General features: G+C 40.2%; 1 protein-coding gene across 1 annotated transcript in view; it reads right to left on the bottom strand.

The window, feature by feature from the left end:
* ARHGAP10 (Rho GTPase activating protein 10) overlaps window positions 1-17,157 on the bottom strand; it is a 183,960-nt gene that overhangs the window by 119,395 nt on the left and 47,408 nt on the right. The window contains exons 2-3 of the mRNA XM_060246668.1: window positions 6,159-6,254; window positions 5,993-6,054 (exon numbers count right to left, since the gene is read on the bottom strand). Of these exons, the coding sequence (XP_060102651.1) occupies window positions 5,993-6,054; window positions 6,159-6,254 (158 nt within the window). The remainder of the gene's footprint in view (window positions 1-5,992; window positions 6,055-6,158; window positions 6,255-17,157) is intronic.

A 17,157-nucleotide genomic window follows, 5' to 3' on the forward strand; every position in this document is an offset into this window, starting at 1 on the left:
GTTTTTAATAAAAAGATACTAATACACAAAATGTGCAAGCAAATTTAACATGCATAATTTATTCAAGCACAAAACTTAGGTTTCTACAAGCACTGGATTGTTTTAATTTTCTCTCTCCATCTTTATAAAAGGCAAGCCACGTTGCCGATGACTCGCCTAGCTGTCCATTGGCTGAGCCATGTGCCGCTCAATCTCAATGGAGAACAACCCCATTCTCCAGCCCCAGGACAGATGAGGATTCGGCCACTGGGAAAGCTATCTTCACTGATGATCTACTTTTCCCTCAGTGGCTGTTGCTAGGCAACCACAGTATTCCAAGCTTAATTCTGTCAGTAAAAGGCAGGGTGAGGCCCTTTTCAGGCCTATTCTGGCCATTGAGGGAGAACAGATTGGGGCTAGTTCTGACTAATGTTGATAGGGAATTCCTGGAGATTTTGTGATGGAGTCTAAGGAAGCCAGTTTGGGAAGGAGAGACCTCAGCTAAATATAATGCCACAGAATCCAGCCTCCAAAGCAGTAATTTTCTCCAGGGGGAGACAGATCTGTTCTCTGGAGTTCAGCTGTGATCCCAGGAGATCTTCAGGTTCCACCTGAAAGTTGCACGCCTTACACCTGACAGCACTCTCTAGGTGATTTAATGCCATCTGGTCAACATAATTTAACCTGCCCACTTGCCACTGTTCAGCAGCAGCCCCCCATGACAGCCAGTATGGCATAGCAGCGCTTCAGAGCAGGGTCTGCCAGACCCAAGTTCTTGCTGTGGAAGCTGACTGGGTGATTTTAGACCAGTCACAGATTTTCAGCTTAACCTACTTCACAAGGTTGTTACACAGATCAAAAGGGGAGAGGAAAATTATGTAAGCTGCTTTGGTCCTTACTGTGGAAAAAGACTTGCTTTTCCTAGGTAGAAGCAGCAAGGAGGGAGGAGATGGAAAGCTGAAGTCAGAGGGAGCAATAAAGATAGGTTGAGGTTGGCTGGGAAAGAGATAGGTTTGCCAACTCCAGGTTGGGAAATTCCTGGAGATTTGAGGGGTGGAGCCTGGAGAGGTTGGGGTTTGAGGGGTTGGACCTCAGACAGGTACAATGCCATACACTCCACCCTCCAAACCAGCCATTTCCTCCTGGGCAACCATTGTTGCTAATCTCCAGGTGAGGGCTGGAGATCACTCAGAATTACAACTGCTGTCCAGACGGCAGAAATCACTTAACCTAGAGAAAATGCCTGCTTTGTAGGGTGGACTCTGTGTCATTATACCCTGCTGAGGATGCTTCCCTCCTGCTTTGGTCCACACTGTATAGAAAGACTGTACTTTTCCTTGGTAGAGGCTGCATGGAGGAAGGAGGAGAAGGAAAGCTGAAGTCTGATCAATTTCCCTACATGAAACGGCTGTCTTGAAGTGCATACTCCATGGTATACTATAACACAAGCAGACCAGGCAAAAAAAACCCCCAAATCATGCCACAAGCACACGATGATGCTAAACACAAGGCTAAATGTGACAGGAAAAGGCAGCAACAACACAGTACAGAGAAAAGGAATGCTGAGCTTCGGTGTCTGCATGATTATCATCATGCTATGATGCCATAGCAAATTGACTCTGAGTGCCAAAGGCTGGGGCACTTGCCCAGAGCCCATTTCTAGAGCCCACAATGGGTCTTATTCCTAGTTTTATATAAAAACAAGAATTTTTTAAGATGAATGAAAAAGCAATTTGTTTAATTTCATTGTTACTGTCATTGTTGAAAATCACCTTGGCTTTATGAAGTGTCTTTTAGTGCTTTCAAATCTATTTTTGTCTAAACCCAGAACACTGACTGTTACAAAGGTTAGTTTTGACAGAAGTGGCGCTAGTGTAGTGGTTAAGTATGCAGCCAGTTTGATGTAGTGGTTAAGTGTGCAGACTCTTATCTGGGAGAACCGGATTTGATTTCCCACTCCTCCACATGAACCTGCTGATGTGACCTTGTCACATCAAGAGCAGTCAAGAGCAGTTTCTGTCAGAGCTCTCTCAGCTCCATCTACCTCACAGCATGTCCGTTGTGGGGAGGGGAAAGGAAATTGTAAGCAACTCTGAGACTCCTTTGGGTAGTGAAGGGCAGGGAAGTAGGAGTAGTAGTAGTAATAATAATAACAATCAAAGAAATGCTTTTGTATTACATAACCAGCATACCTTCACTTTCTAGATTCCACTTCAAAATGTCATTCAAGGGACAAAACAGCCCTCTTGATATCTGCCTTGGGGACATTTCAGAGTTTTGGACATGCACTGTTTCTTGAGTTATCCAATAATAATAAACTAAACTAAGACCTTTCCCCCCCTCGCCTTCAAAAGCATACAAATTCTTTTTTATATATCACCAGAAGAAATGAAATCAGCAAATTGAAAATTTCTTCAATGTTATTAATTGGTCAGCATGCATTTGACTAATCAAACAGAATTGCAAAAAACAAACAAACAGCAATTTAAAAATTTGTGAATATCACTAAAATATCAATGAAGGAAACAGGTCTTGTTTGATCACTGTTCACATTTAGTTAGCTATGAAATCTGAGTTACTCACTGAATGACCATTTGTATGTTTGCCTAGATGCCCTTTTTTTGAATAGGCTGATTGACAACTTTACTAAATACAACTGAGGCAGGTAGTGAATGATTACTTTCCTTGAACCCACACAGAAATAAGGGGTTTAGATAAAAATATGGAGCACAGGTCCATCAGTGGCTATTAGCCACAGTGTGTGTGTGTATATAAATTTTTTTTTGCCACTGTGTGACACAGAGTGTTGGACTGGATGGGCCATTGGCCTGATCCAACATGGCTTCTCTTATGTTCTAACTATTAGTGAATTAACTTGCTGTTGGGCAGGGGGTTTGACATCATCATGCATACATGAGTGATTCTATAATCTTCTGTCAAAGAACACTAACAGTAAGTTTCATTAGTGAAACATACTGTTATGTCTGTGTCTACTGTAACTACACTGCAAAACAAAAAAAGCAATATGCAATGTATATGTCAGTTTTTCAAAGCATTTTGGTAGTAACAATTTTAAGGCAACTTTACATTACAGATGCATTAGCAATCATTTGCTGCCCCAAATTTTATGCTAATTCTGTAATATTATGGCACAGAAAACTCAGCAGCACATCATTAATGAGTACAGACCTGGGGAGATAAGCCCAAAGTTCTGCTTCACTTTTATTTTTATGGATGGGAGGCAAGTGTGAGGAGTTCCTTTGGGAAGACTTTGTAATTTGAATTTACAAAACACAACATCATAGAACAGCTTTTAGAGCTTTGACCTGGAGCCAAATATTGTGGGAACTATATATCCTGACATTCCACGGGTTTCAATGGAACATCTATGGAATGTGGGCACTATGACAACATTAAATAAGAGAAGAGATAAAATGAACTCTCATTTTCTTCTACCTGCCAGAAAGAAGACAATAAATATTTGTTATGTACCCTGAAACAAAGAATTATATTTTCTCTTATACATTCTTTCAACCTTCTGGCAAAAAGAAAACTTTTTCATTCTTGGCAGAGTTTTTAAAAATAATCTACATACACGTTATGGATTCATCTCTAGGATTAGAAAACACTTTAAAGTGCCATGAACAGATGGAATGGACTAATCATGAATATGAGTGGCTAGAAAATATGTTCTTAGTATTATGGATTCAGGGAACTGTTATCTACTAACACTACATAAATGCTTCAAGAGCCTAAACTAGACAACACTGTCATCCTACTGAACTCGGTCTTCACAATCTTTACTATATGCCTTGTTAGGCTTGCCATGTCCCACCTTCTTCCCAGCAGGGGAATCTGGAGGGTGTTCCAGGAAGGGGAGGGGCCATCCCTGACATGATGACATCATGCAGAGTGACATCATCATGTTGGAGATGCAGTGCCACATACACACACCTGCTTTCCCCCAAACATTTAAGGGGAAACTTCCTTTTAAATGGTTGGGGGGAAGTAGGTGCTGTGTGCTCCTGCCCCACAAGCCATGAATTTGCCACTTGCAGGGCAGGTGCATACGGTCCCCACTCTTTTCAAGCGAGGCCACGGACGACTGTTGGGATGGGGCTTCCCCTGCCAGCCAGCTGGCTGGTGTCTGGGGGGGAGCCCCAAAAATCAGGGAATACCCAGCCTCCACCTGGAAACTGGCATTCCTATGTCTTGGTCAGTCCTGTACAAACTTAAAAGAAAAACTTTTCCATTCACAACATGATTACAAATGACCCCTATCCCAATGTCTATTGCTGCACTAGCAAATGAAAATAAAACATTGGTAGAAAAAAGCAAATATTCAGCCTCATAAATCTAGACAAACAAATCTCACACAGTATTAATCAGTCCATCTCGGTAATGCTTCATGTATGTTCTAATTCATCTTAGTATTACTAATTATCATAGTCAAATTTAAATCAGAGAGTACTTTTTAAGAGCATTTCTAAAAATAAAAAGGATAACAATAAAATAGGTTCATCTGTAAGTCAAAATTAACTTTTGTAGTCTCAAATATGACATTATTTCAGAGTGTAGGATTATTTCAGAAAATACTTATATTCAGGGCTTTTTTTGTAGCAGGAACTCTTTTGTATGTTAGGCCACATACCCCAATATAGCCAATCCTCCAAGAGCTTACAATAGGCCCTGTAAGAAGAACTCTGTAAGCTCTTGGAGGATTGGCTATATCAGGAGGGTGTAGCCTCTTATGCAAAAGAGTTCCTGCTACAAAAAAGCCCTGCTTATATTTATCTATAACAACCTTAATTATATTAATGAAGTTATATTAATGACTAACCTATCTTTATACTGATAATTAAAGCAGAAGACAACATTTCAATAGCTAATGCAAATCACTCATTTTTCATCTTAAATTATAATAAAAATAATTTTCTCATTTCCCCCCCAAATTCTTTGACCAGTCTTCTGTTTATATAATTGGTTAGTTTGGCCATAATAGCATATTCTGCCATTTTGTCTCTCCAGTTTTCATTGTTTGGGCATCCCTCAGCTTTCCATTTGGTTGCCCATATTGTTCTAGCTGCAGGCAACATGTATCTAAACAGTTCATGAAACATTCTTTCAATTTTATCTAGTAGAATTCCCAATAGCATAGTCTCTGATTCATTTCAAAATTAATTTTTAAAATTTTCCAAATCTCTGCATGTACGTCTTTCTAAAATTTTCTTGCTTTTTTACAAGTCCACCACACATGGGAAAAAAGTGTCTTCTGCCTCTTTACACATCCAGCAGGACCCTATATAGTTCTTGTCCATATTTTTAATATAATCACCTGGTAAATAAAGCTCCATTAAGCCTCTATTAAAGGGGCCAAGGTATTTTTTTCCTCAGTTTCATTATAGGTCATGTAGTAAACAAGCCTGAATTCTCTCTTTGAGAGTAACATAGAAGAAAAGTCCAGTGATATTGATCAGTAGATATATTTTAAGGGAAATGAGAAGGGAAAAGATGTCTTGCAAAAGGTTTACCTGGGTAAATAAGAAAGTTTTGGAGCAGCAAAAACTAAAAGGGAAAATCACAAGGCATTATAACACATAGAATGCATTGTATTGTGCTTTATCTTCAGATATTATGCCCATGCAACTGAAAGCCCCTTTAGGAGGGCACCACTGCTGCAGTGCACCCAATTTGTCCTTTCACCATTGCATGTGAACTGGGCAAATATGGATTGTCGATCTACATACAGCTTCCATGCATGAACCAAAGTGGAAGCTATACGTGCATTGCCCAATTCACACAAAATGGCAACCACAACTTATCAGGTATGTCATCAGGACAGCATGCTCGCAACACATGCAAAGGTGCACTGCCAGAGTGCAGGGATGTAATGTGAGCACTATTGTTACATGCAAAGCTGTTTATTTTCATCAAAAAGGTAAGCAACCAAAGCTGACTGCTAATGTACTTTTAAAAATAATCTTCCATTTAACTCAATACACTGAGACCTTACCATTATTTCTCTTTGCTCTTCTAAATTTTTCAGAAAGTTAGAAAATTCATGGAGGGATGCATCTATAACAGAAAAAAAACATTAGATCATTGCAAATCATGAAGAACAGGAAAGAACAAAAAAATTAAATGAACATGACATATTCATTGCTATTGCACTCACATACCTATACATCGCTCATCATCTGTTTCTGCATCACCAATAAATTCAAATTTAAACTCTCTCAGTGAGTGGGCAAACTTTCTTTGGGCAGCTGAAAGGTCTATTGAAAAAAACACAAAATCACAACAAGAATAATTAACAGTTCAACAGCAATACTTGGGAGTCTATCAGTTTAAGTAAAAGTGTTGCTTCTTATGGCTTATGCTTATGCACAGCTTTTTTTGTAGAAAAAGCCCAGCAGGAACTCATTTGCATATTAGGCCTCACACCCTGATGTAACCATTGTTTGGCACAAGGCTTTTCATAGAAAAAGCCCAGCAGGAACTCATTTGCATAGTAGGCCATTCCCTCTGCCAACAAGCTAGCTGGAACTGCGTTCCTGCTCAAAAGAAACCCTGTGCTTATGGAATAATGGCATAAATATCACAAAAATTAAGTCTTGTCATGAAACTTTGTGTAAAGGGAATTTTATTTATCACACAGTAACTGGACATTCATTATCATATGAGGCAGATATACTTTTATCCCCATTAACTAGCAATAGTAACTTTAACTCATAGTTCAACTTTAACTCATAGTTCAAGTCATAGTTCATTAATATTTGATTTGGTATAAAATTTGTGCTTAGCAGAGCGTGCTTAGCAGAATCACAATTCACGTATCATTTAAAACAGAACTTATTTTCCTACTACTCAGAATTAAGGTTGCAAGATCTGTGTTGGAAAATACCTGGAGACTTTGGGGTGGATCTGGGAGAGGGCAGGGTTTGGGGAGGGACTTCAGCATGGTACAGTGCCATAGAGTCCACCCCTCAAAGCCACCATTTTCTCCGGAGGAGCTGATCTCTGCCACCTGGAGATCAGTTGTAAAAGCAGGAGATCTCCAGACCCCACCTGAAGGCTGGTAACCAGTACTCCCTCTAAGCTGTGGAGTCTCGTGAGCAAAAATTCTGCTTCATGAGCTACTGGCATGAAAGTTGTGAGCTACTGCATAAATCAGTTTGCTCTGGGGCCCTTTGTCTGAGCTAAGACAAAACTGTGTGAGCCGGAAGCTAAAAATATGTGATCTAGCTCACACTCACTCAGCTTAGAGGGAACACTGCTGGTAACCCCACTGAATGTTCTGCACATATGAAGACAACATTCAGTAGACCAGCACCTGAACAAAAATTTTTAATTTTGCTTTCCTACTCTCTTGATTAAATCCTCATAGATTTCTTTGAAAATATGTTACAAGAAGCTTAGATAAGATTTGGCTGCTTTCTCTTGACTATTACAAATATTTTCCTCCATCAAAATCTAAAACCTATGCTGTACCACTCAAGTCTGCCTCACATCAGTCTAACGAATCCTTCATAGGTGGCTGATGTAAAGTGTGATACTGTGTATAATGAGATGTGAACTATGATGTAAGGGATAGCATTTTTTCCTTCCAGCCCTTCTATCTGAACCCCACTGCATTGTGTTGTTTTACTAAGAGTCTTTGCTGTTAAATTCAAGTATTGTTATTCTAGTTTTATCATATTTTCTTACCGATTGACAGAATAGTTTTATAATACTCAGAAAGCCAGACTATGAACAAAAATAATGAAAACGAAATTAAAGTAGGCCTTATCCTAATGTACCTGACAGTCATCAAGGATCCAATGATATAATGTTGTCCCCACAATTAAATTTCAGCCTTCAGAATTGTAAACATGGAATATGGAGAAATACTCAAGCCCAGGAGAAAGGTTAATTTCTAAAAGCTTCATGTTAAGAGTTATTTATAGTTCAACAGGACATGGCTGAAAGGGAGAGGCATTAGGAGTTATGCAGACATAAACATTTTAATTTTGTCTGGAAGTCAGGAGGCAACTGGAATTATTGTCTGTTCTTCAAACATGGTGGCTACAGTAGTAACAAATTATTCAAGAGTAACCACAGAAGTCCTGCAGAATCCCTCATGGCTTCCTCTCCCATGTGAATTAATATAACTTTAAACTGCTAAAAATTATTTTGTTAAGTAGGCAGGCTCTCAACAAAGAAAGCTAGATTTATTTTAGTGAAAGCCAAGATTCTTAAAATTCTGCCAGGCCATCATATTCTACAGTACAGGGTCAGATTCCATGCTGCCATGGCAATTACACCCATACAGATATCCTGCCCACTGAAAACAACTAAAGCCTAGTTGTAGTAGTTTTCATGAATTCACCTCTTAAAAACTCCAAGGGCTTCAACAAAGAAGCATCAATTTTGCAATGAATGTTAGGCAAATACTGAACAAACACATTTAGCTTGCATAACAGAGGATGCATTCACTTGCTAAGAAAATATACCTGCTAGTTTTTCTATCTATACAAATATGTATATAAGTTATACAAACATGAAACAAAGGGAACTGAGGGATCTGGAGTAGCTAATTGAAAATGCATTATGAACATACAAAAAGCAGAATGTTTTCACATATTCTGACTAGAAGGATAGGAAATCAGCAATGACCAAAGGTGGTGCTTCCTGAAAACCACTGCTAATATTTAATAGAACTAGGAGAAACAAATTCCTTGGAACTTTTCATGTATCAGTTGTAATAACTCGAGTCTTTAAAAAGTACTGAACAATGACAGCAATAATCCCAGTCACTTCTGGCTATGGAGTTGATGGGGAAGAAGGTGTCAAATCTTTCCTCCCTACCACACTTTCCCTAAAGCAGGGGTGTCAAACTCATTTATTATGAGGACCGGATCTGACATAAATGAGACCTTGTTGGGCTGGGCCATGTTGGGCCGCGCCGTGTATGATCCTATTTAAGATTAGGTACCAGAAATATAAACTTTACAAAGGACACTGACAAACACAATTAAAGATTTTTTTTTAAACCCTTTAAATTAAAACATACTTAAAACATCATTGGTCTTAAAGGTGTTTTCTTTGTATCTCTCCCATGGGATCCAAGGAACTGGGCCAAGGAAGTCCTGGCTCTTTCCTTCATTTCCCAGGGGACCAGGAGGGGGAGGAGCCTCAGCCAATAGAAGGAAGAGGCTTGGCTCAGTAGCTCAGCTTTGTGATTAAGAGAGTCTGGCAAAGCAAGCTCTGCCTCTCCCCTTCCTCCCCAAAGAAGGAGCCTCAGCCAATGGAGAAAATAGAGGCTTTGTTCTGTAGCTCCTGTGCGATTGAGCAAGTCTGTCAAAGCAGGCTGTGATGCAGAAGGGCGCAAGAGAAAAGGAGAAGGAAACAGATGACAGTCAGCTGCTCAGGGTCTGATAAGAGCCCTCCGGGGGCCTAATTCAGCCCCCAGGTCGCATGTTTGACACCCCTGCTCTAAAGCTTGTTAACACCAGAAAAGGGGGAGGGGAGGAAAACCTACATTTGCCCCCTAGAAACACAGAAACTACAACTATGGCACAGAACAAAAAGGTCAAACACACCATCTCCTATTGCTAAATAATTTCAAAGTCAGGGATCTCTCACAGAATATATAGTTTGGCCCTAATGAAACATATCCTGTAGTTTGCTAGCACTTATTAAGGAGGCAGGAAATCAGTAAGATAAGTTTATGTTTACTATAACTTCGTACGTGTACCTAAATACAATTACAGCAACAGTTAAGAAATTTAATGCAAATTATATACCTGGATGAGTCTCTAACCTAAATGGCACTGGTTTTATTATTTAACTCAAAACTGCTAATTTTAATCTATACCTTTATTCTAGTATTGCTAATAATCGAATTCATTTTTATAAGCATAAGTGTACATTCATAGGATTTCACCCTTGTCATAAATCCCTGCAGTGGTATGGAACTATACAGGGGTTATATAAATACATAAAAGTTTATTTTATTTACAACATTTGTACCCTGCTTTTCAACACAATGAACCTCTGGTCTATGCTGCATAAAGATCACTAGATAAGATTCTAATAAAACCACCATAATAAGATCATAATAAAATAGTGCATATTTAAAACATAAAAACATTAAAAATAGTTGAGATGTGGACGGCTATGGTATAGATACTAGCTAACCCCACATTGTAGCTTTCAGAAACCGATCATTACCTTTGGCACCCTCCCCCCCTTATTTCCTCTGAAAGACAGCTATAGGCTTGCATGAAAAAGTGAAGAAATATATATGGGGAGGTTTTCCCCAGAGCAGAATTCTAGTACCCTTCTTGTCACTGCAAGACTAACTGCTTTCATCTCTTATCATCCTGCATTCCACACAGAGAAGATGCAAGGGAAAGGGGAAGAGAGAACACGATTTTAAAAGAAAACAAGAGTTTCTAAGTATACACCACATTTCACAAGTATTCCAGTCAGTACATACAATTCCTTATAAAGAAATGAGCCAGAATTGGCTGGTAGTCAACATCTGACAAATTTTCATCTCTTCCTGACACTTTTTCAGGAGCAAGCTGGGACAAGGGATTGCCCAACTAAAAGGAGGAGGATAGGGACAACTTTCAAGATTCAGAGGGTCAATTCCAATAAAACATTTGTCCCAGAGCCAGTTACAGCTTGCACTGGATAATGTGGGAGGTGAGAAAAGGTGATGTCCTGCTATACTTGGATTGGGCAAACAGTGATCAATGGATGGTTCCAGTGACTCAAGGAACCATCCACTCTGAGTACTCATCCGACAGGAAAGTCAGAGTATTTCCAGTGCTCTACACATGGAAAGGGGATTGCAAAGAATCTTGGGGGCTCTTGGCAACAAACAAAACAAACACAAAAGAAGAAAAATTGGCGAACAAGGGAAACATCCCTGTTAACAGTAACCTAAGCATGTTAGTCCCTGTTAACAGTAACCTAAGCATGTTAGTACAAAAAACCACATTTAGGATCAATGGGTGCTTTCTGTACGAAGACAAAAGTATTCAAACCTGGTGCAGTTTTATCCAGCTTTCTCCTTTCTCTTCCTGCATGCTTTAAAAAAAAAAAAAAACTGACATGATTTCTTGACAGACAATTTATGCCAATTTGCTCATAGTTATAAGTATACCTAAATTGTTTTAATAAGGGCAGAAACTAACCAAGTAAATTACTAAGCCAGTTATAGTATAAGCCAGGGGTAGCCAACGGTAGCTCTCCAGATGTTTTTTGCCTATAACTCCCATCAGCCCCAGCCATTGGCCATGTTGGCTGGGGCTGATGGGAGTTGTAGGCAAAAAACATCTGGAGGGCTACCATTGGCCACCCCTGGTATAATCCTTATTAGAACCTATCCTCTTAGAATACAGGTGTCAAACTCATGGCCGATGAGACAGAACCAGCCCATGAAGGGCTTTAATCAGGCCTACAGCTCTCTTCCTCCCACTTTCTCCCTTGCCTGTCCTCACCCTTAGGACAGAGCTGCCTTCCACATTGCTAGCTTCTCCTCTGAGCTCCAATGAAGCACGGAAAAAGTTGCAAAGGAAATGTGGGAGGGAGGGACGGTGGCTCAGGGGTAGAGCAATTTAGGGGAGGGACGGTGGCTCAGTGGTAGAGCATCTGATTGGGAAGCAGAAGGTCCCAGGTTCAATCCCTGGCATCTCCAAAAAGGGGTCCAGGCAAATAGGTGTGAAAAACCTCAGCTTGAGACCCTGGAGAGTCGCTGCCAGTCTGAGAAGACAATACTGACTTTGATGAACCAAAGGTCTGATTCACTATAAGGCAGCTTCATATGTTCATATGTGAAGTGGATTTTCCGTTCCCAGGGTAGTCTGTCTGTGCACAGAAACCTTAATAGAAAATCCATTCTGCATTTTCTTTGCAACTTTTTGTATGTAATGGAACAGTCTGCTAGCCCCCAAATATCTATATTAGTTAGTTTGGTTCTATCTGGTGGAGCATTTGTTTCAGTTTCCAATTCTGCATATTAACTCCAAAAACCAACAGTTTCCACTGTCTCCTTACAAATGGCTGATGTTTTGAGCCAGCTTGTCTCTGCTGAATAGACCTGAGAATGGGTACCTAAGTGAGTACTCTAACTTGGGAACCCACAGCCAAAACTAAAGGGGAACATTACACCTGGAGAACCACAGACATTCTTGAGTAGATGAGGCAGGGAGAAGCTTGCAATGCTCAGTCATTTCATGTCTTCCTAGGCTCAGAACATTTTATATTTTTTAGTTTCTGCTGTGATCTTTGTGCTTTTTCTTGATGTTTTAAAAACTGCATTGCCAAATCCCACTGTTCCCCCACCTCTGTGTCTTAGGCAAGCATCTCTTACGGATGTTTGGGGGGGGGGAGGGTTGGGGACCAACCACTGTTAAATTATAGAGTTCTACAAACTTCAGTTTCACAGAGAAATATTAGTTTTAACACCCTTCTAATATGAGGCTCCAATGCAGAACAAATGCTGAAAAGGACAACCAAAATTATTATCTCAAACCAGCCTGTAAACACCCCTGAAATGCTGGAGAGCTACAGCTACTCTGAGTAGACAGAGGGAGGGGGGGGGGCAAGTCCATTAGGTCCCAGTTTATCTATACAAAAGGAAGGGGTGGTTGTTAGAAATAGAGATGAGTTCAAAACAACATCAAGTTAAAAGTCAATCTATTCACTCAGTTTGGGTGTGAAATACTTCCAGCTATTGTTAGATAGCCAGAATGTGCAACCTAGTGCAGGATGTCCCAGTATTCTCTAAAAGCAAAATGAGTTCCATCCTTTATATATCTATCTGGACTCCCAAAATTTCCTTTCCTTTCTGTAGCAGCTCCTACAGCAGCTAAATTATTATCTCTCGTCCAACCTATCTTTTACTCAGGTTAAGCCAATCAATCTCAGGAATTTGTGTTCATCCAAATAGGAAAAGCAGTCATTTGGGATATACAAAATTTGGTTTTCTTAGATCCCTTTTTTTATTACACAAGGAAATATGCTATATAAAGCAATGTCATAGAAGTGCCCAGATTAGCATACAAAGAAAGTAGGTCTCCAATTCATTAACAGTACAAAGCCTATATTTTAAAGGAACACTGAGTGAAAATTAAAACTTCATTATAATGATTTATTAATAACAGTTTCTGAGAAGATGAACCTGTGATCTGTTGCAATGCAACCAACAGAGCTGGAGGGGGACAATTTTTACACATATTGAATGTCTATTCCTGTATACTAATAGGAAGCCATTTAAGAAGTCAGAATGAAGGCACCACAACATGATTTCTTAAACTTAGCTTTCTTATATACATAGTCCAGTATCTTGTCTCACACAATAATCAAACAGTTCCTCAGGAGGGCCAACAAGAGGGTGGTGAGGCCAAGACCTTCCCCTAATGTTGCCTCCTAGCTCTAAGATTCAGAGGTTTAGTGCCTCTGAATGGGGAGGCTCCTCTCAGTCACCATGGCTAGTAGCCACTGATAGATCTATCCTCCATAAATCTCTCTGATCCTCTGTTAAAGCTGTCTATTCCTCTGGCACTGAATTCCACATTTTAAATGCACTCTGTGTAAAGAAGTATTTGCTTTAGCCTATCCTGAATCTACTGCCCATCAGTTCCATTGGATTCCCCTGAGTTCTAGTATTTTGAGGGACAGTAGAGGAAGAAAACTTTCTCTTTACTACTCTCTCCACACCATGCATAATTTTATAAATCTCTATCATGTCCCCCCTTAGTCATCTCTTTTCTAAGCTGAAAAGTTGACTTCCAGGCTCTTCATTCTTTCCTCAAAGGGAAGGTGCTTCAACCTCTAATCATCTTGGTTGCTTCTCTTCTGTACTTTTTCCAGCTCTACAATGTCCTTTTTGAGATACATTGACCAGAACTGAGATACATTGACCAGTATTCCAAATGAGGCCATACCATAGATCTGTAAAGGGGCATTATAATATTAGTTGTTTTATGTCCCTTAATAATGTCTAACATAAAGTTTGCGTTTTCACTGATGAAGCACACTGGGTTGACACTTCCACTAAGTTATCCTCTATGACCTCAAGATCTTTTTTCCTCTCAGTCTCAGCAAGTTCAGAACCCATTAGCCTATACCTGAAGTTGAGATTTTCTCCCAGTGCGCATCATCTTACACATCACCATTGAACTTCATTTGCCACATTGTCGCCCACTCACCTGATTTGTGGAAGTCATCTGGGAGCTCTTCACAGTCAGCTTCGGTTTTTACCTTCCTGAATAATTTTGTGTCATCTGCAAAGTGCAAACCTGGCCACCTCACCAATCACCCTTACTTACAGATCATTTATGATATGAATAAATTAAAAAGTACTGGCCCCAATACCAATCCTTATGGGAACCTACTACTTACTTCCCTACATTGAGAAAACTGTCCATTTAGTCCTCTTCTTTGCTTCCTGTCATTTAACCAGTGTTTAATCCATAACTGAACCCACTCTCTCATCCTATGACTGCTTAGTTTACTGAGGAGTCTTTGGTGAGGTACGTTGTCAAAGCCTTTTGAAAATCCAGGTATATAATGTCCACCAGGCCACCATTGTCAACATAGCTGTTCACTTTCTCAAAAAACTCCAAAAGGTTGGTGAAGCAGGACTTCCCTTTGCAGAATCTATGCTCATTCCCCCTCAGCAAGCTGTGTTCCTCTATGTGCCCAATAATTCTATCTTTGATTCCAGTTTCTACTACATTCTGTAAAACCATGTATTCCTGCATCAGAAAGCATGGCTCCTAAATAGAACCATTGTCAGTCATTGGCATGTGTGGAATAAGAGCCAAAATACACAACACACATAGTGAAGATATGTAGATAAATATGCATGCCAGAACAAGTGCTCAGTATTTTTACACTTACAGTTGGAAACCTATGACTCAGCTCCCAAACATTTACTACCTATGGTCAATGTGCTTGTGCCAGTAACAGCATCACAAACAGATGCTCTCACTGAAGATGTACACACACATTCCAAAAGGGGGGGAAAAAAGAATATTGCTGTATTGTACAGTTCTATAAAACCCCAAATAATGAAGCCCTGAGTTGATACCAAACAATAATATTGTCAGAATCCAGACAGTTAATCTGGTACAACCAAAATAAAGCATCTTTTACTTCCTTAAAAAAGCAGTGAGAACCAGAGTCCATTGCGATAGATGAGGAGCAGAGCTATCTCGAAGAAACCAAAAAGACTTCTACTCTAAGTCAGTGACATAACACATTGCATGGCACACTTGAAAACAATGAAAAGAGAGTAAGCAACCCAATCAGAGTTATCACTGAAAAGAAAGAACGTATAAATCTGTAAGAAGAGACAATAATTTTCTGTAGTGATCTATCCATTTCCAGCCCCTATTAATCTAGTCTGACTGCATCCAACCTCTGAAACAGCATTATGCACTGTGGAGAAACGCCATTTTAGTCAATGTTGGTGCTTCATTGGGAGGGAAAACATGAAACTCCTAAGCAGGCTTTGGCCTAGCCTTCCCCTCCCTTCCAGAGCCAAACCAACAACTCTAGGGGGAAAGTCTCCTAGAGAGGCAGGAAGTTCTTTTGTTCTCTGCATGTGAGTTAGGCAGGAAGAGGTCAGTTCTCAGTTCTCAGCTAGCGCTCAATGGAGAAGGATGTGAGCCTGGGAGCTCCTGCCTGGGGAAGAGGCCTATTTACGCAGGAAAAGGCCCCCGGGTAGTCAGACCAAGTAAGTCGTCCACAAGACAGGACCAGTTTAGACCAGGGACAATAGGATGTGTTTATAAACACCTTTTCTTTGTCATGCTGTTTGCTGTGCGGGTGCTGTGCTGTGCTAACTTTGTATATGCAACTGTTTTTGTTTTGTTCTTCTTTTCTTTTCTTTTTCTCTTTTAATTAAATATTTTTACTGTTTTAAATGCTGGCAGTCCATCTCTGTACCACATAGTTCCCCAACCGCCTTAGACCACGCTGCTTTATAAAGGGCCCCGGGGAAGGAGGAAGGCATGCAGTTGGATAAGGTGCCAATCCTCCAGGGGTTCCCCAAATTGGTGCTGAGGTCTCTGTGATTCCCAAGTACAGGGTGGCAGAGGACCTTGAGGCCTGGCCTCATAGCTGGAGAGGGGGATTGGGAGTCCTGTTCCTCTCAATCTGAACCCCTAGACTGAGCAGGTGGTGGCAGCGAGCCCAAGTGGCAGGAGGTGAAATAGCTCCCTCCAGGAGTTGGTGACTCAATAGGGAGCTGACGGGACCGGGTCTGAAGGCAGAATCGGGCCGGTTCCGTCACATGCACATTCCCAATGAATACCTGGGTTTTTTTCACCAAGAATTAAGTCCTTCATCTTTAGCTATTTATGCAACAGCAGCAAAAACAAACTTTGAGACATTTGATTAAGTCTGTCGGCTAAAGAGCACTGAAGTGGATCTTGGTATAGAATCATGAAACAGAATTGCTCCAGGCTTGGGAAGCTGACTGCTTATGCTCAAAGAAATTAGCGAACAAAATTAACAACCTGCCCAAAAGGGATTGATGAACAGTAGCATAAGCACAAATTTACTCTATTTTTAAAAGATACTGAGAAAGGAAAAGGAGATATTGAACAGTAGTTAGAAGCTGAGAAATTTGCATCATCCTGTCAAGTTAATTGTGCAAAAGTCTTTATCTCTTTAATAACACAAAAACTGTCCCATAAACATAAAGAGCACAGTGATAGATCACACATGGACTGCATCCACTTATTTTGTGCTTTTCTGTTGCAGATTCTTTATGGAAACCTTTTTGCTGGGATGTGTCTAAAGACACTAGAAATAGTGTGTGCTGTAGGGACAAATAACCACTAAAAAACCCCATGAGGTACACAGCCAAAAGTGTTGGAGCTAGGACCATGGAGACCCAGATTCAAATCCCTACTCAGCCATGAAGCTCAATGGGTGACCCTGGACTAGTCTCCTGCCTTATGCTACCTCAGAAAGCTGTTGGAAAGATAAAACTGAAGGGGCAAGAACTGTGTGTTCCATCTGAGCTTCTGGAAAGAAGGGTAGTATAAAAATGTACTTTAGGATTTAGTACAGAAAAGCCAATAGATCATGAAAAACTTTGCCTCCTGCATTAATAAACAATGTCCTAGAGCACATTCTTATAAGTAGGTAAGTCCTTGTAAAGAGGCAGTG

Source organism: Heteronotia binoei, chromosome 9, assembly GCF_032191835.1.
Source record: "Heteronotia binoei isolate CCM8104 ecotype False Entrance Well chromosome 9, APGP_CSIRO_Hbin_v1, whole genome shotgun sequence".
Classification (NCBI taxonomy): Eukaryota; Metazoa; Chordata; class Lepidosauria; order Squamata; family Gekkonidae; genus Heteronotia; species Heteronotia binoei.